The sequence below is a fragment of the Strix uralensis genome, chromosome 1 (assembly GCF_047716275.1).
Source record: "Strix uralensis isolate ZFMK-TIS-50842 chromosome 1, bStrUra1, whole genome shotgun sequence".
Lineage (NCBI taxonomy): Eukaryota > Metazoa > Chordata > Aves > Strigiformes > Strigidae > Strix > Strix uralensis.
Window position 1 is genome coordinate 134,555,351 of NC_133972.1, and position 27,697 is coordinate 134,583,047.

At 40.0% G+C, this 27,697-nt stretch overlaps 1 protein-coding gene across 3 annotated transcripts in view; it reads left to right on the top strand.

The window, feature by feature from the left end:
* Positions 1–27,697, top strand: part of CLVS1 (clavesin 1) — a 110,940-nt gene that overhangs the window by 36,807 nt on the left and 46,436 nt on the right. For all 3 annotated transcript variants that reach the window (XM_074881968.1, XM_074881977.1, XM_074881987.1), the window contains one exon: positions 2,491–2,665. In XM_074881968.1, coding sequence (XP_074738069.1) covers positions 2,491–2,665 — 175 coding nt within the window. The remainder of the gene's footprint in view (positions 1–2,490; positions 2,666–27,697) is intronic.

Consider the following 27,697-nt stretch of genomic DNA (forward strand, 5'->3'; position numbering starts at 1 on the left):
AGGGGTAGAGGTCTTGACGGTAGAAAAGTTTGTTTTGACTGCACATAGGTTTTTTCTCTCAGGCAGAATTTGAAACAATGCTCTTGTAGGCTTAGATGACTTATTTTAAATTAAAGAAAACAGCAGAAAAGGATTAAATGAAAATCTCCATGGAAGAACATGGTGGGAGCCTTCCTTATAATAGACCTCAGATCTCATCAAAATTTGAGAATTATGCAGAAGTAAAGCAGACCTCAATATCAGTATGTTACAATTTCATTTTACAGAAGGTTAAGCTGTACTTTCTGAAGCTTTACTTGCTTTTGCTCTCTAAAAGAATCTGTTGTTCGTAAATCATCTTAATGGGAAGGACAGATGATGAGAGTGCCTGATTCAGTTTACTCAGCTGGAATAAGTAGAATAAGTTATTAAGTGGAGTATGGAATAAGTCATCAAATTTTCCAACACACTTTTGTAAAATACATGAGATGGAAGTAGAGAGCGACTGAGGCTTCTCAGTACAGACTTCTGCATTAAAGAAACCATTTCAACATTTTCTTCTCTGTCACTTGCCATCTCCTTCAGGGCCTCCATGGTTTCTAATTTTTCTCCCAGAGCTGAGGGAAGCCTTGCAGGCAGCTTATTGGTAGCTGCTAACTAATAAAGGGTTCCCCTTTTGAGTGGATGCAGCTATTTCCCATGTTGCATTTGGTTTGCAGAAATAAGGCAACAGTCAAACTTTATTGTGCAAAGCCTTGGATCATTTCCTCCACTCAAGCAGGAAGCCAGGGAGCCTAGCTGTAACCATATCATTTTTATTAATATCGGACCGATTTATTTCCTTTTCTGATTTTCCTCTTTACAATAGAAAGAAAACAAGGGGACAAAAAACCTCAAACAAAAAAAAATGGTGAAGTATGTCCAGAGGAGCAGGGATTTAAACTGATAGCTGGCATCCATGGCTTCACTAAGAGCAAATCATGCCTGACAAATTTGGTGTCCTTCTATGACAGGCTTACAGTGTTGATGGATAAGGGAAGAGCAACTGACATCATCTACCCGGGCTTGTGCAAAGCTTTTGACACTGTCCCACATGACATCCTTGTCTCTAAATTGGTGACATGGATTTGGTGGATGGACCACTGGGTGGATAAGGAATTGGTTGGATGGTCGCACTCAAAGAGTTGTGGTCAACAGTTTGATGTCCAAGTGGAGAGCAGTGATGAGTGGCGTTCCTCAAGGATTGGTATTGAGACTGTCGCTGTTTAACATCTTTATTTGCAACATGGACAGTGGGGTTGAGTGAGCCCTCAGCAAGTTTGCTGATGAGACCAAGCTTTGCGGTGTGGTCAACACACTGGAGGGAAGGGATGTGCCATCCAGAGGGACCTGGACAGGCTTGAGAGCTGGGCCTGTGCAAACCTCATGAAGTTCAACAATGCAAAGTACAAGGTCCTGCACATGGGTTGAGACAATCCCAAGCACAAATACAGTCTGGGTGATGAGTGGATTGAGAGCAGCCCTGCAGAGAAGGATCTGGGGGTACTGGTGGATGGAAAACTCTAAGCCAGACATGTGTGCTTGCAGCCCAGAAAGTCAACTGTATCCTGGACTGCATCAAGAGAAGTGTGGCCAGCAGGTCAAGGGAGGTGATTTTCTCCTCTACTCTGCTCTTGGGAGACACCACCTGCAGTATTGTGTTCAGCTCTGGGGACCTCAACATAAGAAAAATATGGACCTGTTGGAGTGGGTCCAGAGGAGGGCCATGAAGATGATCAGGGGGCTGGAGCACCTTCCTTTTGAGAACAGGCTGAGAGAGTCGAGGTTGTTAGTTCTAGCGAAGAGAAGGCTTCAGGGAGACCTTATAGTGGCCTTCCAGTACTTAAAGGGGGTGTACAGGAAAGATGGAGGCAGACTCTTGATCAGGGAGTGTAGTGATAGGACAAGGGGTAACAAATTTAAACTGGAAGAGGGTAAATTTAGGTTAGATATAAGGAAGAAATTCTTTATTGTGAGGGTGGTGAGATGCTGAACAGGTTGCCCAGAGACATTGTGGATGCTCCATCCCTGGAAGTGTTCAACGCCAGGCTGGATGGGGCTTTGAGCAACCTGATCTAGTGGAAGGTGTCCCTGCCCATGGCAGGGGGGTTGGAACTAGATGATCTTTAAGGTCCCTTCCAACATAAACCATTCTATGATTTCTTCACAGACAAATATTTTCCCAGAGTGGCTTAGCTAATATCTATTGTAAGAAATGACAGAAGAATTGAAAAGGTCTAATTCAGGGTTTATTTTATCCACCAGTGTGCAGGACTTATCACATCAAGCAGAGGAATGTGACTTTTAGAGTGGGAGCGCTTTAGTGATACCTCTGAAACAACTCTCTTTTTAGAAGAGTTTTGCCAGAACAAATCATCATCCCTTGCTCATGTCCCATTCACAGCAAACCTGAATATCTTGAGGTTTGAACATTACTGCAACCATTGATTTTTTTTTCTGCTTTGGTTTTAGAAACTCCTTTATAGATATCCTTCGGGCTATCCTACTGTCCTTGGAAGTGCTCATCGAAGACCAGGAGCTTCAGATAAATGGCTTCATTCTAATTATAGATTGGAGTAACTTCTCCTTTAAACAAGCCTCCAAGCTTACACCATCTATTCTCAAACTGGCCATTGAAGGGTTACAGGTAGGTGGAAAGTAATACATGTACCTGCAACTTTTATTGCTGCAGCTAGTGATTTTGCCTCAGCAGGCACTGGGCAGGGTGAAGGATGGTGGGAGAAAATAATCCAGAATGCTTTAGTGTCCCTTCTACTCACAGCATATAGATTGATTTTCAGACGTTTCATTTTGACTGTCTTTTGCTTTTATTTCAGCTGTAAATCAGTGTAACCAGTATGTGTGTTACTTACTGCAGCATTAAGAAGGACGGTTAGAGATTTGAGGTTTAATCCATCAGAGGATTCAGGGGGATTAAAATCCAGCAGCATCTGCCTTCTGGAGTGTGCAGCCCACATGCAAGCACATCTGTATGCAGAGGGAGGGAGGCAGGAGAAGGGACCAGCAGATGGAAGGGTGCTGTCGTGTTCACGTGTATGGATTTGTGTTGGAGGGAAATGAGGAAGAGTAAGGACAGGCTCCCTGTTGAGTCCTCATTCTGACTGCCTTCATTTGTCACACAGGATCCTGTTACATTATGGTTCAGACTGTTCAGGGGCTGCGCATCCACTTGGTGCTTGCAAATAAATAGGAGCAAGCTAAAACAGTGTGCTGTATGGGTTTAAGTGGAAAGTGACCATAAGGCACCTGGGGCCTGATGGGACAAGCTGAGGATGAGGATAAACTGTGGTGCTCAGAGAGGACTTCAGTGCTTTCCACAAGAGTCTGAGCCCACCTCTGATGTTAGACCTGAGGTGGATTTTTAGGTCTGAAGTACTCTGACACAACTTTATTAACTGTGGGCATTTGACAGTATCCAAGGACTATTTAAGTTGGAAAGACCTCTGGAGATCACCTTGTGCAAACCCCTGCTCAAAGCAGGGCTGACTTAACCTTAGACCAGGTTGCTCAAGGACCACATGTTTCATGTAGTTCCATACTTAAAAAGGAGAGATTTTGTAAGTCATTGTTTTTCCATTTCACTTTTAGTACTTTTCAGGTATCCTGCAGTCATAAATACCTCAGGAATAATCTTTCCTGGTGTGTGTGTATCTGAACTTTAACTCATACACTAGAAAGAACAATTTGTTCAACTCATTTTTTGACTAACAAATTGTCTACAATTAGATCATGATTATCTCTACTTTATGTTATTATTCAAAAATGAAGTAGAAAAATCTGCCAGCAGTTTTAAGCCTGTTGTGGAGAATTTTCATCTATTCTAACAAATTAGAAAGTCAAGCTGCGCAATTAGTCCCTAAGACAATACCTTATCTTCTCCTGCTGATACTATCACGTCATTTGACTTCCTTCACAGAACAACATTCTGTGGTTCAAAAAACCCCTCCAGTCAAAAGGAGGATTAAAGCCAAGTGACACTCATAAGGAAGCCAAATTCTAGCAAGGTGTCTTTGTGCCTAGCCAAATTTTGCACTTCCAACTCTCCAATAAGAGGCCAGTCCAACCTTCATCCCGTCTGATTCTTGACCATGGCACTGCCAGCTTCTCTGCCCACAGTTTATTTACAGTTGTTGACAACAGTATGTTTCTGGAAGTACCAAAGTCTGGGAGTACTAAAACTGATCTTATGATTGTGTCATTAGCCTGACATCTTGTGCTGGGCAATTTAAGAAGGCTGCCTTTCTTGTTGGTAGGTGGGCATTTAATTTCTTGTTTAAAGTTACTGTTGTCTTCATCATAAGTAGAAATACAGCGCTCTCTAAAAAATACAAATTGGGGTAACATGTACTAGACTTTTCTAACCACTGGTGGGGCTTGATGAGTTGTAAGAGCTGTAATGTGCACTCTGATTTACCAGGTTTAGAAGCAAGTCAGTCATGCTTATAAAGCACATATTTAGCAAGCACTGTTGGTAGGGATTTTTTAGGGGTGGGGTTTTTTTTGGCTCTCATTGTTGCTGTTGAAGTACTTTCATTAAGACTTCATTCTATTATTATTTTAAAAGAACTACCACTATCCTAATGTAAAATTTATGTAAAATGTAATTGAAATGCAGGCAAGACCTACATACAGAAAAAGAAGAGTCACAATATGAGTTGTGCTGGAGGTCACTGAAAGTGAAAAGTCAGGTTCTACTCTCATGAGGTGATGTCTGAAAAAAATCAGGATTGTTTTAGTTCCTTGTTACTTCTCACAGCTAAGGCACTGTGCATGTACAGATCCTCATACAGGCAGGTTACATGGCTATCCCAGTCCTCCTTTTGAAGAAGAGATTTTGTTGATATTAAGTCCTGTGTAAGTCTTAAATTTACGCATTTGTTTTTTTCCTTTCTTTCAAATTGCTTTAAGCCAATAAATATATTGGCAGTTATTTTCTTTGCATTTGTATTCTATTTATTTTTTTCCCCAAATTGCTGCTACAGTGCATTATCACTAAGTGCAGCGAACAAACATTACACAGGTGCACATGTTAATTCATCCTGTGTTGTAAGACCAACACTAGTCAAATCTACTAAACTTGGCTGCAGAGACTAATATGTTGCTATTATATAGGATGCTCAGATCCAAATACTGCAAAGCCTGTAAATGCTGAGGGAGGTGAAGTATGAGTTACATCACCACATGGCTGAAAGAATATTTTGCTCAATACTACTTTTTCTCTGTTTGGATTTCTGTATGTATTGCATCACACAAAATAGTTCATTTTAACTCAGCTGGACACCTACTCTGTTTCTCAGTTATTCATTTAATGACCTAAAAGTAGCCTGATGTTTGCACTTTAAGCAACAGTTGTTCAGATCCTAAACAACATTTGTACAGTATGGCAATTCTCATTATGCCACAACATCACAAGGACAAATGTGTTCTTAGTGCCTAAACCATCTCTAATTAATGAGCTCTGTCTTTTATCACAAGGCAATAGCTACTGTATGCTTTGAGCTCATACCGTACTCCTTCCTAGACCTTACTGATCTTTTGAGTTCTAACACATTAAAGAGAAGATTGCCATGTGGATGGAGAGGTGGGGAGATGTATTTAAGCCCAACCTATTTTGCCAATAACTTGATGAGTTTTGACTTCTGATCCTTATTCTTTTAATGTGAACAGCTTTTCCCCTTCACAGCACATTTCTCCCCTCTGTTCTCTTCATCTGTGAAGTTATACTTCTCTGTGTGTAGTGCTGATCTTATAATTATCCTGTGATGGTAGACAAAATTTAATTGTGGCTTAAGTTAACCAGAGACTGATCTTTTGGCATTTTGCATAACAGTTTAGAAGCATCAGAGTCTAATGGCAAAGGCAAGAAACCTGTGTTGCAATCGTGAAGCAGGTAAAGCATGTAAAACATGGCCACTACAATCCTTCTTAGTATGCAGTATGTTTGCTACTGACCACTGCATTTGAAGAGCTCTAATAAACATGGTAATTACAGCTGAAGTGCGTGTGTTACAGTGAACATTGCCTGGGTGCCCAGTAAAGCCCATACTTTTTTTTTTTTAATGCTGGTTGGGTTTTGCTCAGAGGGTGTAGTTGCTTTTCCTTCAGACAGGATTCTTTATTTTAGGGTGCTCCTAGGGAACCACTGCTTGCTTCCACCTTATCCAACACCAGAGCTATGTACTGAAGTTTGTGTACATGCATGCTCATATCTATATAGAAATTCCCCCAGCTAGTCTTCTGAGTTGAAATGGAACAATTTCTCCAACAGCATCCACAAATATTCCAAAACTTTCAGACCAGCATAAGGTCTGATCTCACCTGCCATTGCTTTGGTGAAAACAAAGCCAGAAAGCCACTGACTACCAAGACCCAGCTGAGTGGCTTTACAGCACAAATCAGCAAGCTGGATTCAAATATCAGTTTTGCACTCCAGCGTAACTAGTACTGCCTTAACATAAAGGCTAACTTGCCCCAGGGCTGTCTCAAGGTACTGAAAGAAGTAAGGTGAATGGTTATATCCTGGCCATATTCTTTTCTTCTCTGATAATTCTGTAACATGCATTTGTACTCACATAGGCAAGAACAGTGACTCTTAAAAAAAGCCCTATGCCTACCTTGTGACAATGATGAATCACTGCAGGAATGATCTTTAGAGTTCAACAGGGCTTTGACTCAAATTTCACAATCATTGCAGCAAATCGCGGTAACAACAGGGAACAACAAGATCAGCAACCAGGCATTTGTCCCCAGATTTTCTTTGGTAATAGCCTGACAGAAGTTACAACCAACAATGTCCATTAGAAGATCCATTAAAATTCTTTTTTTTTTTCTTCTAAATTATCTTCAGTTTATCATCATCCAGTGAATAACCGGAAACTGATATTTCTGAGAGGTGAGGGAAATGAAAGGAAATCAATGATACTTGACTTAACACCCTAATCAGATACTGGTACTGATAAAATTATTCTGAAAACAAATCTTCAGATAAGGGAAAATTTTATAAGCATCTCTTAGAAAATTGTTTAAGGTACATTTTTCCGGAATAACTCTGATGCTGAGATCAAGTCAGATAATCAAGCTAACAAGTTTGTTTGGACATTATTGGAGGTTATCCCACTTCAAAATCTGGAATGAGAATAGGGAAAACTCAGCCTGCTTAGAATTATATGAAGCTTTTTGATCTTTAATATGAACAATAGATTTAAATATGTTAAATTTTTTTTTGAAATTCCCTCCTACTGTGATTATGTGGGATCAGGAAACTTAATGTCGGTTAAATTATAGCAACAGATTACTTGTCTCTTGACACTATCTTATCCAATCAGGTATTTTTCATGTTGTGCTTCAGAAGGAAGAGCTAAAATATAAGATATGCTCAAAAGGCAGACTAGAATATAGATCTTGAAGGAAAAAAAGTTTAGTTCATTATTATGGCAAATATGTAATTTGTTTATTTTTTTGTTTTTCCAAATCTTAGTGAAAAATATGAGCTTTTAGAGCCAATAAAAGTTTTCCAATGAAAAACTTTTTTTTTCTGGAACAATGCCATGTTTTTAGAATAGAAGTATTGCAGTGAAATGTTTTTCCAAACGTCTCTGGAAAAAATCTGGAAATATGTTTTTTTCAAAAACTTTCATCTGGAAAATCAAAATACTTAACACTCCATTTCATTATGAGTGGCAAGAAGCAATTTCTTTCTTAATTGTTATAATTTCTTGCTTTTTCAAAGTTGAAATCAAGCTGAGACAATGGAACAGTAGTTCTGATCAGCATGACCTGGCTTTATGGGTATGATCAAATCTTTGTCATAGTCAAACTGGGGATCTGAACAGAGCCCGGGCAGTCCTCATGCATCTGGAGACTTTGTCAAACACTCTGCCCTGCAAGCTTTGTCTGTCCTTCACCGGCTCGGACCCTGGAGCAAGGAACTGACTCCTCTCTTTTCTTAAACACATTTGTACTCTGAAACCCAAGGTAGATGTGATCTCTTTGACTTAGTACTTCCAATTGAACTCTTTATGAGTCATGTGAAAGATGCAGACTATAAGATGCCTTACATAGTAAGTATAAGATACAAATAAATGTTTCCATAGTTTCTGAAAATAATACTGCTCTTACTTGAAAATTTAGAGTGAGAATCCACATCATAACAAACTGAAGAACATTCTAAAAAGGCTTATTCTAGCTCAGCCTTTCTGCAGAAATCTGTAGTGTAGGCAGAAGTCTGTCTATGCTATAAATATCCTATGATGCCGTTATGTCTCATCAGGTATTTATAACAGGTCATATTAAACAGAAAACAGAGAACTCTCTGTCATTGACTACTGAAGACAGAACAGACGAAATCCTCAGTAATAGAAACTAGGCAAGTAAAACCATATATCGGCACATGCATACACTGTCTTGGACAAGGACAAGTTAAAAAATCTTAGCACCTCATGTAAAAAGCCCCTCAGTGTAGACTCTGTTTATCTCTGGGAGACTAAATGCAGACTCAGAAGTCACTCATTCATTTGTTCAGATACTTCTCAATCTTCCTGGTTCAAAATCTGAAAGACAAAAATCAGCAGAGAACTGAGGCCAGTTGCTGGAGTAGTGTAACTGGCTGGGGCTCTGTGTACCTCTGCAGAATAATACTGATCTATGGCAGCTGAGAATAGGTCCTTCTTTCCCTTCCCCTCTTAGAAAGAAACCTACTTGAAGGCAGACTGTTTTTTCTTTTTTTATGTCCAGAATTTAAAGACTTGTAAAAAATTAAGGAAATATTTAGATTTTGGATTTTGTGCAAAAGCCTTGTTGTTATCTTTCCCAGGATAGGAAAATTGAAGAAAAGAGGATATTCTAGGCTGGGTCCTTGAGAACAGATAACCATTTCTTTAGTAGTGGCCTACCAGAGGACAGGCAATTTCCTCAGAATATAAAAGCAGGATGTTCCTGTGTCATAATCACAGGGTGTTGATACGTCCAAAAGACATGTTGTAGCTTCCCAAACTAGACTCCCTGCTAATAATTCAAGCTTATATTCATAGAGGCAAGATTAGCTATATAAACATGGGTTTACCTACAGAGAGGGACAAATCTGGTTTGTGAAGAAAATAGAGAACTCCTCCCACTAAGAATGTTTTAACTGTTTCTGAAAAGAGAGTTTCAAGATCTGATGACATTCAGCATCTGGAAAATGGCTACAGATCAGAATTTAGCACATGCTATAAGATGCAATGGGTTGTCCCAAACATCTAGAAAAAAATCTTTTTTGATTTGTATGAAATCTAAGTCTGTATATTTACACAGATACTTGGATGAAACTGTTTCCAATATATGCATATAAAAAGCATACCATTTTTTTCCATTAAATGCTGTCTCAAAAGTTCCCAAATCTGTTCTCTAGTTAATTTTTTCCTCAATATTAGAATGTGCTTCGTTTTAGAGACTTTGTTGAACTGCTGAACATGAAGTCACTACTAATGATGAACACTTAGTATCCATTGAAACAAGGTCAGTTTTAATCATTCCAGAAATGCTCACGCTATCTGTCTCCAGCAGCTGTTGTGATATATAGTGTGAGTACTCTCTGAGATGTCTGTGAGGGTGCCTTTGAAATTTTAGGAGACAAGAAAAGGAATTGACTCATTATATATAAAAAAAAAGAGTAGATAAACAGACTTTGCTCTCTGCAAGAGAAGGCCTATGCTCATTGTGTGCCTATCATATCTAGGAATTTGACTGGAACAAGGGAAAGGAAAAGCATAGTAGGCTGTAGGCGCACATTGGTCATATGAAAACTGGAATTAACTGCTTGGTAAAATTGATCAGCCCAGCCATGTTTGCCAGTTGGAGGCTTTGGGACTTTTGGCTGTGAGTAAAGGATAAGCTGCAATGTGGACAGCCCAAAAGGCTGGATATGTTATGTGGAAAGTCTTTTTTTAATGCCAGTTATTACATTTTAGTAAAGTTCTCATTAAGTTGCTGATATGAGTTAGACAGGAAGCAAATACTCTTTCAGCCTCATCGAGGAAACAGGAAAGTTTTTTGCAGTAAGTCTGCTTAGAATAGAAAGCTGTTTCTTACTGGTAGCCAGTAATAAGGCAGCTAGAGCTAACACCAGTCCTGCTCAAACCTTCCCACCAACATACGCATAAGTAGCTGATGTTGTATCTTGAGCCTTTCTTCCTCTCATAAAATGTGAAGGTGACCAAATGTACTTGCATTAATGTACGTTGTCCCTGTCCTCAGTAATTTCATAGAGCTTCAGAAGTGATGCATCTGTAATAACAGCTTAACTTCTTTTACAGTCCCCAAAACTTTTTTATTTTTAGCACTGAAACTGAGTGAAAGCTTCCTGAAGAGTGTTTACTACAGATACCTTCTTGCTACAAGAACTATATAAAGCAATTATGCAAAAATATAAAAGGGATTGTATATACAAGGCTAGACCAGAAACATACAGGAATAGTGACATTTCAGTGAGAGCTATGTGCCAACAGAGATGGAATGGGTATTATTTTGTTTGAGATGTGGAGTGGCAATGGAGGTATATGTGGGTAGGGAGAGGAGTAATAATATGGCTGTACACTGCGACATGTGGCCATGTGGCATGGATTATCCCCTGAGCACAGGTAGATAAGGACTTTGCTTTCTTTAGGAAACAATTCATGCTGGACCCTCACTAACAACTGCAGGACTCTAAATCCATGTCCCCTGGGAAAACAGCTGTGGCAGTGTAAGATCAGTTGTTCCCTTACACCCCGTCTCACAGTCCCCTTTTTAGCACATGCCTTCAAGGATGTGCTGCATCGGTGGAACCGGCCATGGGTCTCTGACTGCTGCTGTGCAAGAGCCAGCAGCTCGGCTCACACATGTGCAGAAGATGTCTCTCGCCAGGACTCTGTGTTCACACTGTTCACTCTGGTGCTCCAGGCAAAGTAATAATTTTTGGTGAAAATTTTTTACAAAATACTTCAGACAGTAACATTTTAAAATTATGGAGAAAGGCAATGATTTTGAGAAATGTTTGCCTGCTAATTGTTTGACTCCTATTATGTGCAGAAAAACAGGACTTTTCTACTACACATAACAATTGTCTTTAAAGCCCTGTCTATTTTTATTTTCTCCTCCTAAACAAGGGAACATACAAATTCCTCAATACTTTTTTGTACATATTTGTATGGTCAAAATGTGTATGGTCAATATGGTCAAAAGAGACTGCAATATTTTCAGTAAGTTTGAGGTGAAGTCCCAACTGATGTGAATGGGACATTTGCCATTGCCTTGATGGAGGCTGTAATTCCACCCCTATTACACTGTGGCAGGAAGTGATTTTCCACTTCCAAAGAGTTTTCCAGGCTTGCAGAAAATATGCCCAACATCTGAGCACTTTTTGGAAATTTTGCACATCAGTTAGAACTTTTTGTTAAATTACAATCTTAAAGTACTCTATTTTGTTCTCAAACATTTTTATGTCTCTTCTTAACTGTGTAGAGTTTAACACTTGAAACAAGCATTCCTGAATAGCAGGGGTTTCTTGATGCAAAAATGTCAACCTGAAACATATCAAACATCACAAACTTTCAAGGAAAGATGAAAAATCAAGTGAAAAATTCCTTCCTTCTCCCTTTCTCTCTACCCCATGCCCCCCACTAAGCTTTGATTTTGACAAATGGACATCTTCTAAGGAAAAAAGAATTTCAGTGAAAATTCCTCCAGTAACTGTACTGCCCTATAATTGAAACCTTCTTATGATTCTTTCAGGATGTGTTTTACATCCCTTTCCGGTAGACACATATGAATGTGAATTCTGCTTTTCGCTGTGAGCACACTCCCACTGTTTCAAACTGTTTACAGTAGAACCAGTGTAAGAAAAATAATTTCCATTTCAGAGGGGACTTTCTGATCAACTCCAATCTACATTCAATGAAAATGCAGCTAAGAAAAAGAAGGTTAGCTAACACAAATACAATTACAATGCAAATATTCTTCAAATAGCAGATACATTTAGAATGTCATCAAATTGACAGTTTTTCAGAAGAAAGGCAGAAGCATGAATATATATGTGATGAACAAAATAGTAGATTGCTCTTTAAGAATTACAGAGGATAACAGCAGAACTTTCAATAAACTGAAAATAAAATTCAAGCTTACCTAGGCTTATAGATTAATAAAAATCTTATTCTTCTATTTTCCAAGAGAATTTAGAAGCAGCTTTGAATTAGTAGAAGTGTGCTGAGTAGCATGAGTGCTCAACATCTGGAAGAGATGGTTTCTGGTGGGTTGGTGGAAATGATCATTGTAAAAGGACATCTGCAGTAGTTACAAAGGGTCCTACTCTAACTTCTGTGTGAAGTTTCATGAAGAGTCCCACTGGCAATCTTGATTTTATTTGGCATCATTTACAAATGTAAAGAACCTGAATTTAAAAGTTTCTCAGGAAAAAACATCTCCTCAGTATAGCACAGATATCATTAACCTCCTTGTGATGGTTCTTTCCTTTATCATATTATTTGATAACATTTATCAAACTTATTGCTAAGTGTAAGAAAAGCTGTGAGGGCACAGTCCTAAAGAGATAAAGATTCCCAAATCTGTACTGTAACTCATATTAATGAATTGGTACAGATAAAGTACCTCAATTAATCAGTGTGGGTGGGCTTTCTGCTAACATTGGAGACAGTATCTACTACTCACTCTCTCTGAACAAAAAAGTTAATCATTTGTCTATACAAAAAAAATAACCCTTTGTATTTGCAGACAAATTCGAAGCATTTTATATCAAAAAGAAAACTTTTACACTCAAAATCAACCAGATAAACCTCAGTTGCTGTTGCTGGCCACTGTCGTTTCTTAAGCTGAGTCAATGATCACTGCAGCATGGAGACTGTCTGTGGTCATTCAGCATCATATGTAGAAGAGCCACTTGGACAGCTGGACTCACAAAGGACTAAAGAAGCAGAAAAGCTGCAGTTCTGGTCAGATACTGCATCAGAATCTCTGCAATTAAGCTTTTCTATGAAAAGTCAATATTTTCTGGAAGAAGCCCACAACTTTTCTCACAGAAATAAATAAATAGTTTGGCCAGAAGAGCTGCCTCTTAATGAAAATGAGAGAAATTTGGTTTCTCTGCAAGATTCTAGCTTATGTTTATAATGTATCACTCCACATATTCCTACTCAGTCTTTGCCAGGGATATGTGAGTTCAAAGGGTCTTCTGGTCATCTAATAATTTCTGCTCGTAGCAGAGTGACTGCAAATACTAGATCAGTTCAACTGCAGCCATCAAATCAGCTAGCCATTATCTAGCTTTTTCCACTTCCCAATCTCCCTCCTCTTTCTCTACCTTTAATATTGCTTTCTCCTCTAAATATTAAAAGATAAATAAAACTGTGAGGTAAACCAGATGTGCAAGGTGTGCATTTTGTGGTGCTGAGCTCCCATGGCTAACAGTGTTGTGTATTCAAACACACAAAATATACTTAACTATTCGAGAAATTTCCCTCCTCCAATTTGTTATACATGCCTGAGTGAATGTTAATGGGGTCACAGCTCTTTGAACTGCTGCTGACAGAACAATAAAGAGTTCCTGTGGTTTTCAAGAAACAGCACAGTATAATTTTGCTTGCTTTGCAAGGGCATTTCTTAATGATATCATTATACCCTCTAAACTCCAAGTCTACTCTCTGAAACTCAGAACACTTCAAATGACAAGTTACCTTCTCTTCTCCCTGGGAGAATTGAATCTCAATTATAATTTATAATGTGTTACTTACTCAGTGAATATTCTTTTCCTGTGCCTCTGAGAGGTGCCAGCTACAGTATTTTAATGAAGCACCCCTGTTTTGTAGCCTCTCTCCTCTAAAACTGGAACAGCATTTAAAGGGCTAGACCTCTTATCCAGTTTGTTGAGTAAGGAAGGCAAATAAATTCCATTTGAACTGTCTTAAAAGACAATGAAAATAGCTTAGATTTCTCTGTTCCAGAGGTTACTTATGGCTGAACAGCATTGCCTGAGAATGAATAACCTTACTAGCAAATTCCTGCCATGTCTGATAAAATCCATTCAAATGTCTGAAGTATTTTACTTTGACTGCTTACACCATTTTGATGTTGTTTGGTTTGCAAAGATATTCTAGGCAAATAAGATCAGGACAGTTTGTTAAACTAACAAAATAAGTGAATGCTACTATTAACTTGAGTAAATTTATTTGGTATCTAACTCTAAGGATTGCTCAGCTTTGAGTGTATATAGGGAAAAAAAAGAAAAAAACCAACACTTTGTAGCAGTGCATTCTTTTTCTTTGAAGTTGATGCAGAAAGTATATCTGTGGGATTCCAGGTTTAGACCAAAAAAAAATAAAATCAGGAAATAACCTTGTATGCTTATAGGAGATCTTGCAACTTAGTTGTCTGAAGATTTTTTTTTTATTTGGATACTTTACATAGTACAAATTCTGTAATAATATCAGAACATGATTTTCAGAAATTTGCTTTAAACAGCAGAGTGCTTTGATGGGCATGCACATTGTTGAAAATAAATACCTGACTTAAATGTGCTTCCATACAGTTAGTTGTCAGGCTGCAGTTTTCCCTCAGCAGCAATATTTCATACTGACTCTCCTCAAATTGCCTGGACAAGTCAGCAAGTATCCATGACACTCACATGAACAGGGGCAAGTGATCAAGGATTTCAGCACAGTGAATCCCCAAATATGTCACCAGCACTACTAACATGACTGTGGTAACTACAGGCAAAATGTCTCCCTCATTTTGTATATTTGGGAGGTTGTGTGCAAGCTCAGAGAGCAACTTCATGCCACCTCTCCCCAGACCCTGGAGTCTGTGTTTTTAAGGCAGACCTCTTTGAATTTAGGCTGGTTGGCACAATAAAAGAAGATGTGGAATAACTCTTGGCAGGAACATCTCACTAAAGATGAAACATCTGTTGATTTTTGTGTATACTGCATCCTTTTGAGAAAGCTACCACTTCAGTAGGAACAGCTCTGGAAGATGTGACACAGGTGAAGACTTTGAACCCTTCTGATTTCTTTGCTATTCAACTGTTGTCATATGTGAAGCAGATCTTGAAGCCTTTAAACATTTCAAAATACCGTTTGTACATGCTAAATGCAGTAAACCACAAACTTTAAAATCATTTATCTTTTCTTTTTATCTACCTTTCTGCCCCTTCAGTCATGAGCTCACTTTTCCCCCTGCATGTCTCCAATCACTAATGCACAGCAGAGCTTTACAAGCTGAAGTATTGTTACACTGCCATGACGGGAGATTTTATGAAGCAGAACAGCTAGTGCCACATCTTTTTTTTCTTTTTTGTTCAGCATCAGAGTTATGTAAATGAGCTCAGCAGCAACACATCAAACATTGATAAGCTTCCTGTCAGGAGGTAGTACTGGAAGGATATTTGCAGTAGTTTGCTTTGCTAAATACATCAGAAAACATGCCATTTCACTTTTTCTTTCGTTGCCACATCTCCCACATTCTTGGTGTTCTGCTCTTTCTCAGATAATTTCTGCCTGAACTTCAAGGTACTGTCTCTTCAGAGATTTTCTATCTACAGTAAGCAAAGCTCAGATGGTGTTTAATACTTTCACTATCTTTAAAAGCTTTAAAAGAGTTGTAACATGTGGAGGGGTAGAAAGGATGGTCATTTTTTCATACTATACACTTTTCCAGGACTTGTGTACTATAGCACATTTTGAGATGCTATGGGAATGCAATAGAAGTGGTATTCCAAAAAATCCAATCATTTTCACTCTGCAGCAAAAGATAAAATAAAAATGGGGACAAATTAAATAAAACTGAACTTGGCCTTTAAAATACAACACTTCTGTATATTTTTATATCCTGGGGGTGCAGGCAGGAGAGCAATAAACAAATTGGGGCTTGTGAAACCATAGCAATTCCAACTGCGGTGTGACCCCCACAGAAGTCCAGTTGTGGATGGTGTGTTTAAAATCTAGATGCAACAGAAGCAAAGCTTTGAACCAGAATTCACAACAAACCCCTTGTCTGTGGGTTAAATTTTAACAGTGGGGCTGTAATAACTGATGTCTGGGAACTATTGCTCTGAGAAACTAAAGGACCACAGGGCTGATACTTTGCTACTGTCACTAGTGGCACCTGTTACTGGTCACTAGTACAAGCAAATGAAGCTACTAAGAACCAGGTTTCGAACAAACGAGAAGAGGCAGTTCTTGTTGCAGTGCATTGTAGACCTGAAAGTTCTTGTCTCAAACGATATGTGGATGTTACATGATATCAGGAGACACTGGACAGGTTAATGTGGGAGAAATCCAGTGAGGGTGACTAAGGAGACTGGAATCACATCTGACTTTAAAAGCTGAGAATAACTGAAGGGTGAGAGCGTGTTGGGTAAAGACACATTTTCCTGTTCCTCCTCTTCTCTCAGCAACTGTGTAGGGTAGGGCTGCTGGTCTAGACAGAGGATACAGGGCCAGATAAGTCTTTGGTCTGGTTTGCATGCCTGCCTCCTGCTTCAGAAGCAGCAAAATTTGCATCTTTCCTCAGTGATTCCTTCATGTACGGTCTAGTCATGGTAAAAGTGATAAAACATTAGTTTCCAAGAGTCTAAAGACCCTAAGTAGAAATGCTCCTAAGTTTTCTCCTGGGATGCAGCCAATGGTGGACTGTGGCGGTGGCTCAGGGGCAGCCTTTGGCACTGCAAGACTCAGTTCTCCTCTTGTCAGTGCAACTCAGTGGTGTCAGGACATGCATTACTGGTTTATACTGAAATAAATAAAAACATATTAGTATTGACCCTTATGAATAATGATCAAGTCCATCATATAGAAACTACAGTTTACTCAGGCAGTTGCTCTGTTAGTGATGTTACTGGCACAGCAGTGTATACCTTTTTCCTTCAAACATCAGTTTATTTCCAATTCCTAGCATGAGGGAGGGATTTACAGATATGATCTTTTGGGTTTCTTAAGTAAGTAAAGATCTGATTCCGTTCAATATGCTTAAAATGAGCAAACAACCAAGCACCACCTCTCTCTGATCACCCCCAAAAGAGGGAAAAAACACATCCCCGAATGAAATAAAAATGTTTGAGCCAATGCTATGTAAGCTAACAGGAAATCATTAGATATATACTGCCCACCTCCTCTGAGCTACATGTTTCATTTTGAAACAAATCTGTACTTGGAGGCATCAGTAATTATTTCCATTTATTTTCTGCTTCAGTGATATGTAAAGCTGCAGTTTTGATATGGCTTGCCAAATGCCTCCGTTGATTTACATAAAAGGTTCACAGGAGGCAGAAATATTTGCCTGAAGGATAAAAATAAACATATTCAAGCAAATGAAATGCTAGTAAAAATTTAGTAAATTCCAAAATTTAGTGGAAAGCTGATTGTATTTCTCCTTGTGCTTATCTAAGCATGACCACAGCAGAGCTTGGTGAATCAAAAGCACAGAGCATTCAGTCATTGCCACTGATCCATCACCTGCTCCTAAACGGCACTGTTGCCATCCTGATAGCCTCTTTTGCAGAGGACAGCATGAAGGGCTGGTGGATTGCTGTCCAACCAGGGTGGGTGGGGCAGGAGCTGATGAGCTGAAGGTCTATTGTCCTGTCGTAATGCTGGTGTGTGAGCATTGCTGATGCGAAGAGAGGGAGAAACTGCAGAGCCTTTTCCTTCACCCTCTACAGCAAACCCCCACACTCCCTGTCTTGGAGCCAGATGAAGTGGTGACCATGATCACGAGATGAAAGTTGGACTGTGGCACTATTACTCCAGTGTCTCATGGAGCACCCAAAGCACAGGAAGAGCAAAAGCCCCCTGAATTCCCCAGCTGTGCTCTGGCAGAAAACCACGCAGTCTTTTCCAGTGCTTTCCAACTTCTTTGCAGCAGGTCTGTACAAACCACAGGACTCAAAAGGGAGAGAGTTTCATCCAAAACCCTGTTGCTGCCACTGTGCTCCACCTGGTTCTCTTTGAGGAGCTCATGGAAACCTCACGTCCTCTCCTCCACGTGGGCAAGAGACTATCAGTCAGGGCAGCTGCTCCATAGTAGTTACAGCCTCCCTCTGGAAACATCAAAAAACCCCACACCCTTCCTCTCTTTTATCTCCTTAGCATCATGGGGTTTTTTTGGTTGATTTTTTTTTGTTGTTTTTTTTTTTTTTTAAAAATAGAGATATAAGTACAAACAGAAAATTTAAGACTCTTCTTTTACATATGCAGTCTAAGTTTTTAGTCTCTGAGGTGCATTCAGTTGATGTCTTCAAGACTGTATCTGCTGCCATGAAGGCTGGAGCCATTTTCTTCCTTTTCTAATGAAAAGCTTTAATGTAATATCACAGGTACAGCAGCTCAGGCTTTCAGGGAATTTTTAAAAATCACAAGATTGTTTGCCAGTGCTGCTTAGAATTGAAGGTTTACATATGCCCTCACTCAGCTGCTGCTGCTGACCTTACAGCAGAGAGTGCTGCTTTGGATATGGTTGTGATGGCAATGGGATGCTTAGGTTGGATGGAGAAGGAGACATGGATGGAGAGGTACAACCTCTCTGAGCCAAATGACACACAGCATCTGTTGCACTAAGCAAGGTTTTGTAAGCAGTTCCAACACTTCCCTTCTCACCAAGTCCACATCTAAGTGTTTTCCATAGAAATGCTGTTTATTTTCAGTTACAATGGTTCATTGCTAAAGACCACCTCCCTCCTCCTTTGGATGCAGTCAAAAGAATTCTTTGTACAGAGATGCTCATTGCTTACTTTTGCACAGTGACAATGTGGGGTGCTTTTTTGCTCAGAGTGAAGGGTTGACGTTTAAGAAATCATATTCTTCCTCATCAAATCAGAGTAACAAGGCTTACTTTGAGGATGAAGTGCTGTGTTGCTATTTGGTCCCACTAGCACAGCAGAATCAAGGAAGAAAGGAAATAGCAAGCTTTAGTTTACTGCCACTTGCACACTGCCTGAACTCCCATGAAGTGGTGATGAGTGAGAACGGAAGAGTCTGGTGTTATTGCTGATTCCAGGCTTTAGCTGGAAAAAAACCCCTCATCCTGACCCTTGCAAAATGGGTACAGTTTGATTTGAAGACCACAGATTCAGAACATTGTTTCAGTGATAGTAGAGAGCCCTTAATCTAGCTGTTGAATCACAGAATCACAGAATTATCTAGGTTGGAAAGGACCTTGAAGATCATCTAGTCCAACCGTTAACCTAGCACTGACAGATCCCAACTACACCATATCCCCAAGCACCATGTCAACCCGCCTCTTGAACACCTCCAGGGATGGGCACTCCACCACCTCCCTGGGCAGCCCATTCCAATGCCTAACAACCCATTCTGTAAAGAAATGTTTCCTAATATCCAGTCTAAACCGTCCCTGGTGCAATTTGAGGCCATTACCTCTTGTTCTATCGCTTGTTACTTGGTTAAAGAAACTCATCCCCAGCTCTCTGCAACCTCCTTTCAGGTAGCTGTAGAGGGCGACGAGGTCTCCCCTCAGCCTCCTCTTCTCCAGACTAAACAACCCCAGTTCCCTCAGCCGCTCCTCGTACGACATGTGCTCCAGACCCTTCACCAGCTTCGTTGTCCTTCTCTGGACACGCTCGAGTAATTCAATGTCCTTTTTGTAGTGAGGGGCCCAAAACTGAACACAGTAATCAAGGTGAGGCCTCACCAGTGCCGAGTACAGGGGCAAGATCCCTTCCCTGTCCCTGCTGGCCACACTATTTCTGATACAAGCCAGGATGCCATTGGCCTTCTTGGCCACCTGGGCACACTGCTGGCTCATGTTCGGAAAGACCAGTTCAGGCCAGAAAACAGGTCTCTACTTAGTGATGTGTGCTATCAACCACTACAGCATCTTATTTAGGAGTGCAGTAGATCCTCCACCATCTGAGCTATGCTAGTGAAGGTTTGAAGGCTTCCTTGAAGATGTGTACTATCCCTAGCTGGATTTACTGGGCAGTTTGCAGCAATCACTTGCTGAAAATTTAGTGGCTTTTGCTAAGCAATAGTCCAGACCAGGTTTCCACCTTGCTTCATTCTATCCTTTAAAGCTCTGTGTGGCTGAAAAACAAGGACTCCTACTTGCCCAGTTCCACCCAGTAGCTTTTCAAACTCACAGCGTACTTTTACTGCTGTAAGCTTCCTTGTACCCTGGTTTTTGTTCATCTTTTTAACACTGACAGCAGTGTGAGGCTGAGGGGCAAACATATAATTTACAAGGAAGCATATATGTTCCTGTACTGGAACAAAGAGTTTTTGAACAGGAAAAGGTCTAAGTGAGGTACCTAGCAGGGTTTTGTTATCCAGATTGTCCTTGTGCCTCCTCATCCAGCTATTCTATCGTAAAAGGAGGGTGTTGAGCCATAGCTGCATTTCCACAGTGCCTTGTAGGAATTAGTGCACTATAAATGGAGGAGAATGAAGTGTCTTTTTCAAAGGTGAAAACAGGACTAATAAAGTGATTAATGAAATAACTTCCCGCGTTTTGATTGCAATGAGAAATCTCAATAGGCAAAAAACCGGTTCAGTGAGAATGAAGCAAATAACACTCCACCCTCCGTGAGAAAGGAAGGACTGATCAACACCATAGAGGTAACACCCCTGGTGCCAGTGGAAAGGAAAAAGAATTTGTTCAGATTGGGTGGAAAGTGACTGTGTGTCATCAAGGATTGTTAGTGAGTTTGTTTTGCACTCTGCCTTGTATTTAACCGATGATGATTTTAAAGACTCCTGCAAAACAAAATAAATTTTTGCTAATGCAGCAGTCTGTCAGCAGGCAACTGGGCTTCGGGGCACTCAGTCAATGGTACTGCAATTATTTACAAAGAAGATCAAGTAACCTCTAATTCTTTGGATCTTAGTCCCCTTTCACCTCTTCCACCTTCCTTTCAAATACAGGGCTAAAGAGATGGAGATAAAGGTAAAAATGTTCTCTTTGGGTTTAATCTCTCTGCCAAACAGAGGTAAGGTGAAATAAAAAAAAAAAAAAAAAGAGGAAAAAATTTACATATGCATTTTCTCCAGTTTTATTTTCCAAATCCTATAAAAAAGGAAGTTCCAGATCTAATTGCAGAGTAAAAGTAAGGAAATAAAGGGTCTAAATACATCTGGTTTTCCTGAAATAGATTTTTTTTGTTCTTTGCATCCTTTTAAAGTACATTTGTGGGAGACAAAGCCTGTATCTAGGTTTTAGAAATCTCTGCAAGAAATAGGAGCTGGGTTTTTTCCCTCTGGGGAGGTGCTGAGGGAGGAGGTGTTGTGGTGGAGGAAGGTGGACTCAGCCAGTCATGGCAGCTCATTGCAGTGGGTGCAGATGTTGGCAGATGGCTCAATCAAAATTGCCGGGTCCAGAGATGTAGGGTTGAGCAGCCATCATTGCTGGGAGATCAGAGCTGGGGGTCCTGGCCACGAAGAAGTGAGGGGTGGCAGCAGAGAGCCTGGGAAGTTGGAGGGTTTGGGCAGAAGGAGATTTGGGGCAGGAGGTTGGAAGAACTGAGGAGATTTGGAGTTGGGTGATGCTCTGGATGTTTTTTGGGGGCAAAGAGGGTGAGTGGTCTGGTATATACTGTGAAATTTTGGGAAGCTGTGATCTGAGATGAATATGCAGAATTAGCAATAACCGTGAATGGGATTTTTGGAGTGATAAGACCTGTGAGCTGTGGTGCAGCTGGAGAAGGGACAAGGGAGCTCCAGGGTTGTTAGACTAAAAAGGATGGAGAAAGCTTAAGAGGTTGTGTGGAGATAGCTATGGGGCATCACTCAGGCATTCTTGTAGTGATCCTGGTTTGGGATGGGGAGCACAAACAGAGGTCTACTGTACCACCCTATATCCTTCAGCAAAGGAACCTGCCTTTTTCCACCACCAGGGCCACCAAAGCCTGTCAGGTGGCCTGCAAGAAGCCTCCAAGTACAGTTAAACATTTAGTCAGCTTTAATAATTTATAATACTGCACAAGGCCTATATTTATGCCTTGTAGATAGTTTTAAATATGGAAAACAGTGTTTTTTGAAACAGGAAGGGTTAGCCTCCCTTTTTCACTCTCTCAGTTAGCATCTGAAGCCAAAAGGATCTTGTCACTACATTCAAAGGAAAATACCAGCAATATTTTAAGTAGGTAGCATCCATATGAAAAGTCAGGTCTTTTCTTCTCATTCCCCAGAGCTTGTTCTGGCAAGAATGCTTAGCACTGGCTGGCCTTCATCATTCCTGAGAGTGTATTTCTAGTACCAAAAGCTCCCAGGACCATATTTTACTGAATCATAATTTTTTTAGTACAATTTGTGTGTATTCATACATAATGGTCCTCTTAAAAAAAATACCAGGGCTATGATTTTGAGTTAGCTAATTGGAGTTGAAAGCAGTGTCAGCTCCAGAGCAAAGTCTGAGGATAACTGTGTGCATGCCTCTCTGCTGCAGTACCCTGCTCTCTGCTCATCAGCCTCTTACAGTTAAAAAGCCCACAACTTCATAAGCCACTTAACATAATGTAGACACTAAGGAACTGGTATTTCTTCATATTTACCCTTTTACTTACTGAGATTGAAAAGGTTCCCCCTTTGAAATCTCAAACCCCACAGTAATTGGCCATATATGCTTCTCTATTCCTAAATTACTAGTTTCCCTCACCTTCTGGTCTGAAGCCTTCTGTGGGTGGTGGTAACAAACTGGTTAAAACTTTAATCTGACATATGTTTATTGTAGCTGCAGCTATAAAAAATAGAAATGGTATACTGGTTCATAGTTTAATCAATACCCTTAGCTCTTTACCTACCTTTGGATTTTATAAATTGAATTGTCAATACTCTGGTGAAGGTACATTTCTTAAAATTCATCAATAGATGTGAAGCCATGAGTGTTTTTTTTAATCTAGACCTAGATATTACTCCTTGTGTCACAAACAAGTACTGTATTTATTTTGTTCCTCATATCCTCCAACAGAAACCTCTAAAGTCCCTCTTCCTTCCTTCCTTCCTTCCTTCCTTCCTTCCTTCCTTCCTTCCTTCCTTCCTTCCTTCCTTCCTTCCTTCCTTCCTTCCTTCCTTCCTTCCTTCCTTCCTTCCTTCCTTCCTTCCTTCCTTCCTTCCTTCCTTCCTTCCTTCCTTCCTTCCTTCCTTCCTTCCTTCCTTCCTTCCTTCCTTCCTTCCTTCCTTCCTTCCTTCCTTCCTTCCTTCCTTCCTTCCTTCCTTCCTTCCTTCCTCCCTTCCTTCCTCCCTTCCTCCCTTTCTCTCTCCCTTCCTCTCTCCCTCCCTCCCTCCCTCCCTCCCAGCAGTACTCACTGCAGGGATCTTTCATAGGGAGCCAGAAAATGACTTTACAACCTGCACACATACCCCAAACTACAGACAAGATGGTCACCCCATAGGCTTGTGAAGCTTTTGACATGCCTTACAACTCTGGGCAACAATCGTGTTTTTCCACCTTGTGGATTAATCTTGTGAGGGGTAAAAAGCAAGACCTCTTTCGCAGTCATGATCCTACTGCAGGAACCCTACACTGCAAATCTAGTACTGATCTCTCGTGCATTTCTAAACCTTCTTGACAGCAGTAATTGAGCTACAAACACCACTCTGTTTAGTTTTTTTTTTTTATAAATATAGGCATGTATACATATGTATGCATATACATAAGGTGATGGTGGCTTGATGGAGGTCTCTTCCAGCATTGATGTCCTGCTGCAACTCCAGCAAGCTTTTCACAGACCTCTGCGTTACTGGGATTGCTGTGTGACTGCCAGGAGGTGTGGATCAGCCCCTTCAGTTCATGCTCACCAGAAACCCAAGGCCCTCTGGGGTCTGCTATCGTTTGAAAGTGGCACATCCTCACAAATACACAGATGCATTTCTGTCATAGTAACATTTGCACAGACACAAATGAGAACTTTCCTGTGCAGGTAAGGTTTTACCCGTGACCCTGCAGAGCTTCAGTTTGTCATCATATAGGTTTTTTTTATCCAGTTGACTAAGGTTCTAATTCTGGGACAAAACCTGCAACCATTTCTATGTATGCATGTATGTATGTATGTATGTTTTATTTAGTGGAGGTCTTACTTTAACAAGAACTGCAAGATTTTCCCTTCTGAAGAAGCAGCACAGTGGAAATTTTACAATAGACTTTGCAATAAACTTACTCATATCTGTTGCAGATACATTTTTGGCATAGCTACTGTTATTTTCATTGAATCACAGCTTTACAGTTTCACATATATTGAAGCTATGAATAATATGCACTCAACTTTCTTCAGGCCATTTCCCACCTGTTTTCATTTCAAAGGTTACATATATTTCATAGCACTTGATATTTTAAGCAGTCCTTTTTCCTTCTTTGAATATAGATAAGATGCCCTATAGGGAAGAAGGTAGGATACTTTAATTCATGAGCTACATTTTGCAATAGATGCAGAAATATGAAATAGAAACTTCCTATTTTTTAGTTCAGAAAATTAAGGGTCATTTTCTCTTGGACCATTTTCTCTTCTCTCCACTAGCTTAAAGATTTTGTATCCATTTGATTTTTGTCAACAGCAAGATCTGATGAGTAAACTTACTGCTTACATGAATTCCCAGAACTGACAACAAGGGCAAATCTTTTGCTGACTTCAGGACCAAGAATTTCCACCTAGTGAGTAATTTTGAACTATTTGCTCTTCTCAAGAGTTTGTACACAGGGGATTGGATGCAAAAGTGGAAATACAGAAAGCTTCTGCTACCACGTTTTTGAACTGCAGATTCTAATTTATAATTTCACTGGGTAATGCATTTAGTACAGGAAAGAAGAATATTTTGCATCACTGAAGTTCATGAAGTTCATGCATTTTTCCTCCATTGGCTAATAGCTGTCTTTCTAGCTGTGAATGACAGTTACTTGCAAGTGAGCAAATACTTCTGAAATAATATTTTCACTATTTTAGCTTCATTAACAGCTATACAAAAAGGTGCAGAGAAATTTCCCAACCCAAAGCAATTCCATAGTCAAACTTTTTAATTAAGAATGCATAGCTCTAATTAAATAACTGCCCTTTCTGCTGCAATGATGTGTTGCTTCTCACCTCCTTATCTATTGATGTCTTGCCAGGGCAGGGTAGAACAGGAGGAGTGGAGACATGCATGAGAGACCAAAGTGAAGGGGGAGTTGGGTGGCTGTAAATGCTTGTTTCAGATATCATGGATTTTTCCCTTTTCCCTATCCTTGTCGCATCATCCTATGGGAACATGTACCTGTGTGAATTTATGTGATGGGACCAGTGTCTTATCGAAGGGCTGTCTTCCAAGAGAGGCAAATAGTTTGTTGCTTATGTTCAGCACCACAAATATTTGGCAGCTCTCTGCACCTAGGACAGGGTATGAAGTCCAGGGAGGACTGGCAACATGTTGCTGGGAGCAGAGGCGTAATCAGTTTTGGCAACAGAAGGACTCCCTCAGAGACACCCTTGGAGAAAGGTCTAGGGGACTTCTTGAGAGACACCCATCAATGCTCATTGCCTCTCTGAGCAACACGACAGCCATTTTTCCCCTTTGCCAGTGCCCTTGCTGGAATATCTACCCCTCCTCAGAGATCTGGAGGACATGATTAAAAAATCTAACTCCTGAGAACACAGATGTTCTGCTTTCAGCATCCAGTCACTGGTATTTCTTCCAAATGCTCTGTCATTTCCTGGGCAGATCTCAAGAGGGATGAGTTCTGCTCGTGTAGCCACATTTGTGTTCAGTGCTCCTCTTCAGTTGGACAAAATCCCTCATTTTTGCCTGAGGCTCATTAACCTGGGTTAATAAACTCTCATTATCCAAGGTTTCCTCAATCGACTGCTGAATTGATGATGAGCCTTCCAATACATGGCTACATCAGAGTGAGAGGTTTAACATCATGTAATTAAAATCCCCATTATTCTAGCATGAAGGTGACTGAACTGACACAGAGCAAACTATGCCTACTAATTCAGAAAATAATGATGCAGAGTGAAAGCACTCAGCACTTTTCTTATCCAGAGGTCTTCCCATGTCTGTGCAGGACACAGCTAAAGGAACTTCAGATGCTGGGAGGGACAAACAAGTCATTTAAAATCGGAGAGTGAGTCAGAGGAGGTTCACAGAATAGTTTATCTACACTGCAAGAGAAGGGACAGAAGATTTCTATGATAATCAACTTAAGAACTAGTAGGGAGCTAAATGAGAGAGATGTGAAGGAAGTAATATTGCTTCAGATGTGATGTGACACATCCACACTGCATCAGGTGGACTTAGTAATTTACATCATGCATAGTTAAGGAACGCACTTTGTGGTGAGATGTAAGCATGACTTTGGTACCCCTAGACTTGTCTTGCTGGCTCATTTCCTTCCCTTTTGCAAGTCACTATTTTTCTAAATATCAGGTATATGGTACTGTCCTGGGGCATGTGTCATCCTTTTCCTAGTGAGGCTTGAGGATAAACTTCCTTGTTGAGCTGTCTTTGAGAATAGTGAGTTATAAAATACACATGCTCAAATAATCCATTTAACCAGTACCTCTGTTAGATTTTTCTCAGGGTTTCTAGGTGTTTGTGTCTTAAGTAAAATATAGACTGGAAAATTATTATGAATATATTAAGTCTCCCAGGCAAAATATCTTTTAAAGCAAAACAGCCATGACAAAAAGGAAAATGAAGATGTTTAGGTATGTGTTCATTATACTGTAAATTGAACTCAACAGGGGATGGTACAATTGTCAAGTGATAACCAGCTCAATTAATTCAAAGTCTTATGATAATCTTGTTACAAAAGCAAAATTTATCCCATGTCTGCACATGTTTGGACAGGTGATTCTGATATCAAAAGGGGATGAAGGATTCTTGAGTGTAGGTTTGCATTTATGTCCAGTCAAGGTTAGTTGCCAAAGGGATTATGAGATTGTTCAGGTCAATTTAACCAAGCAACTTTAAAATAACAGTTTAGAAATTTACACCAATTTAGTTAAACCAATTTACACCAATTCAGTTTATTTCATAGTTAGTTTGTCCAGGTAAGACAGCAAAGCTTTGCTGCTTCTACAAACAGGACTCCTGTATATTAAATCAAAAGTGGAACCATCCAACCAGGAACAACCCCAGCCTCAGAACAGTTCATGCTATAGACCTCTCAGAGAAATGAGAGAAACAGGGATAAAAATCTTCTGACAATTCCTTCTCTGACATCCTAATTCCCTGGGTCCTAATGTCTGCCTTTGCCCTTGTGTCCCTCAATATGTCTCTGTCACATGAGCAAAATGAAGCTGCCTTTATTACATTTCTGAATGAGAAGGGGATGTGGCATTTGGCCATGTAAAGTCCATCCTTCCAGCCATAGAATAAATACAAGGATGGGTCTTATAGTCTTCTTGTATCTCTATAGAGGTTATATGACACATTACGATCAAGTAGTTGCCAAAAGGAACTGTGCAGGTAGCAGTTTTGAAGCTGTTCTAATTTCTGTGGAGTTCCAGCAGTTTTGCAAACTCTTTGTAAACTTCCTGGAAAGGTATGAGTGGCAGCAGAACCTTTGGCTTAGAAGCTAATCAAAGTCTTTAACATCTTTTTGTCCAAAAATGTGTCAATTCTCTTGACCCAAAATTTGTTTAATGTTAGACTACATTTTTAAAAATACTTAAGTCTCCTGCAAAAGTTTTTGTGATGAGGAAACATGGTTGACT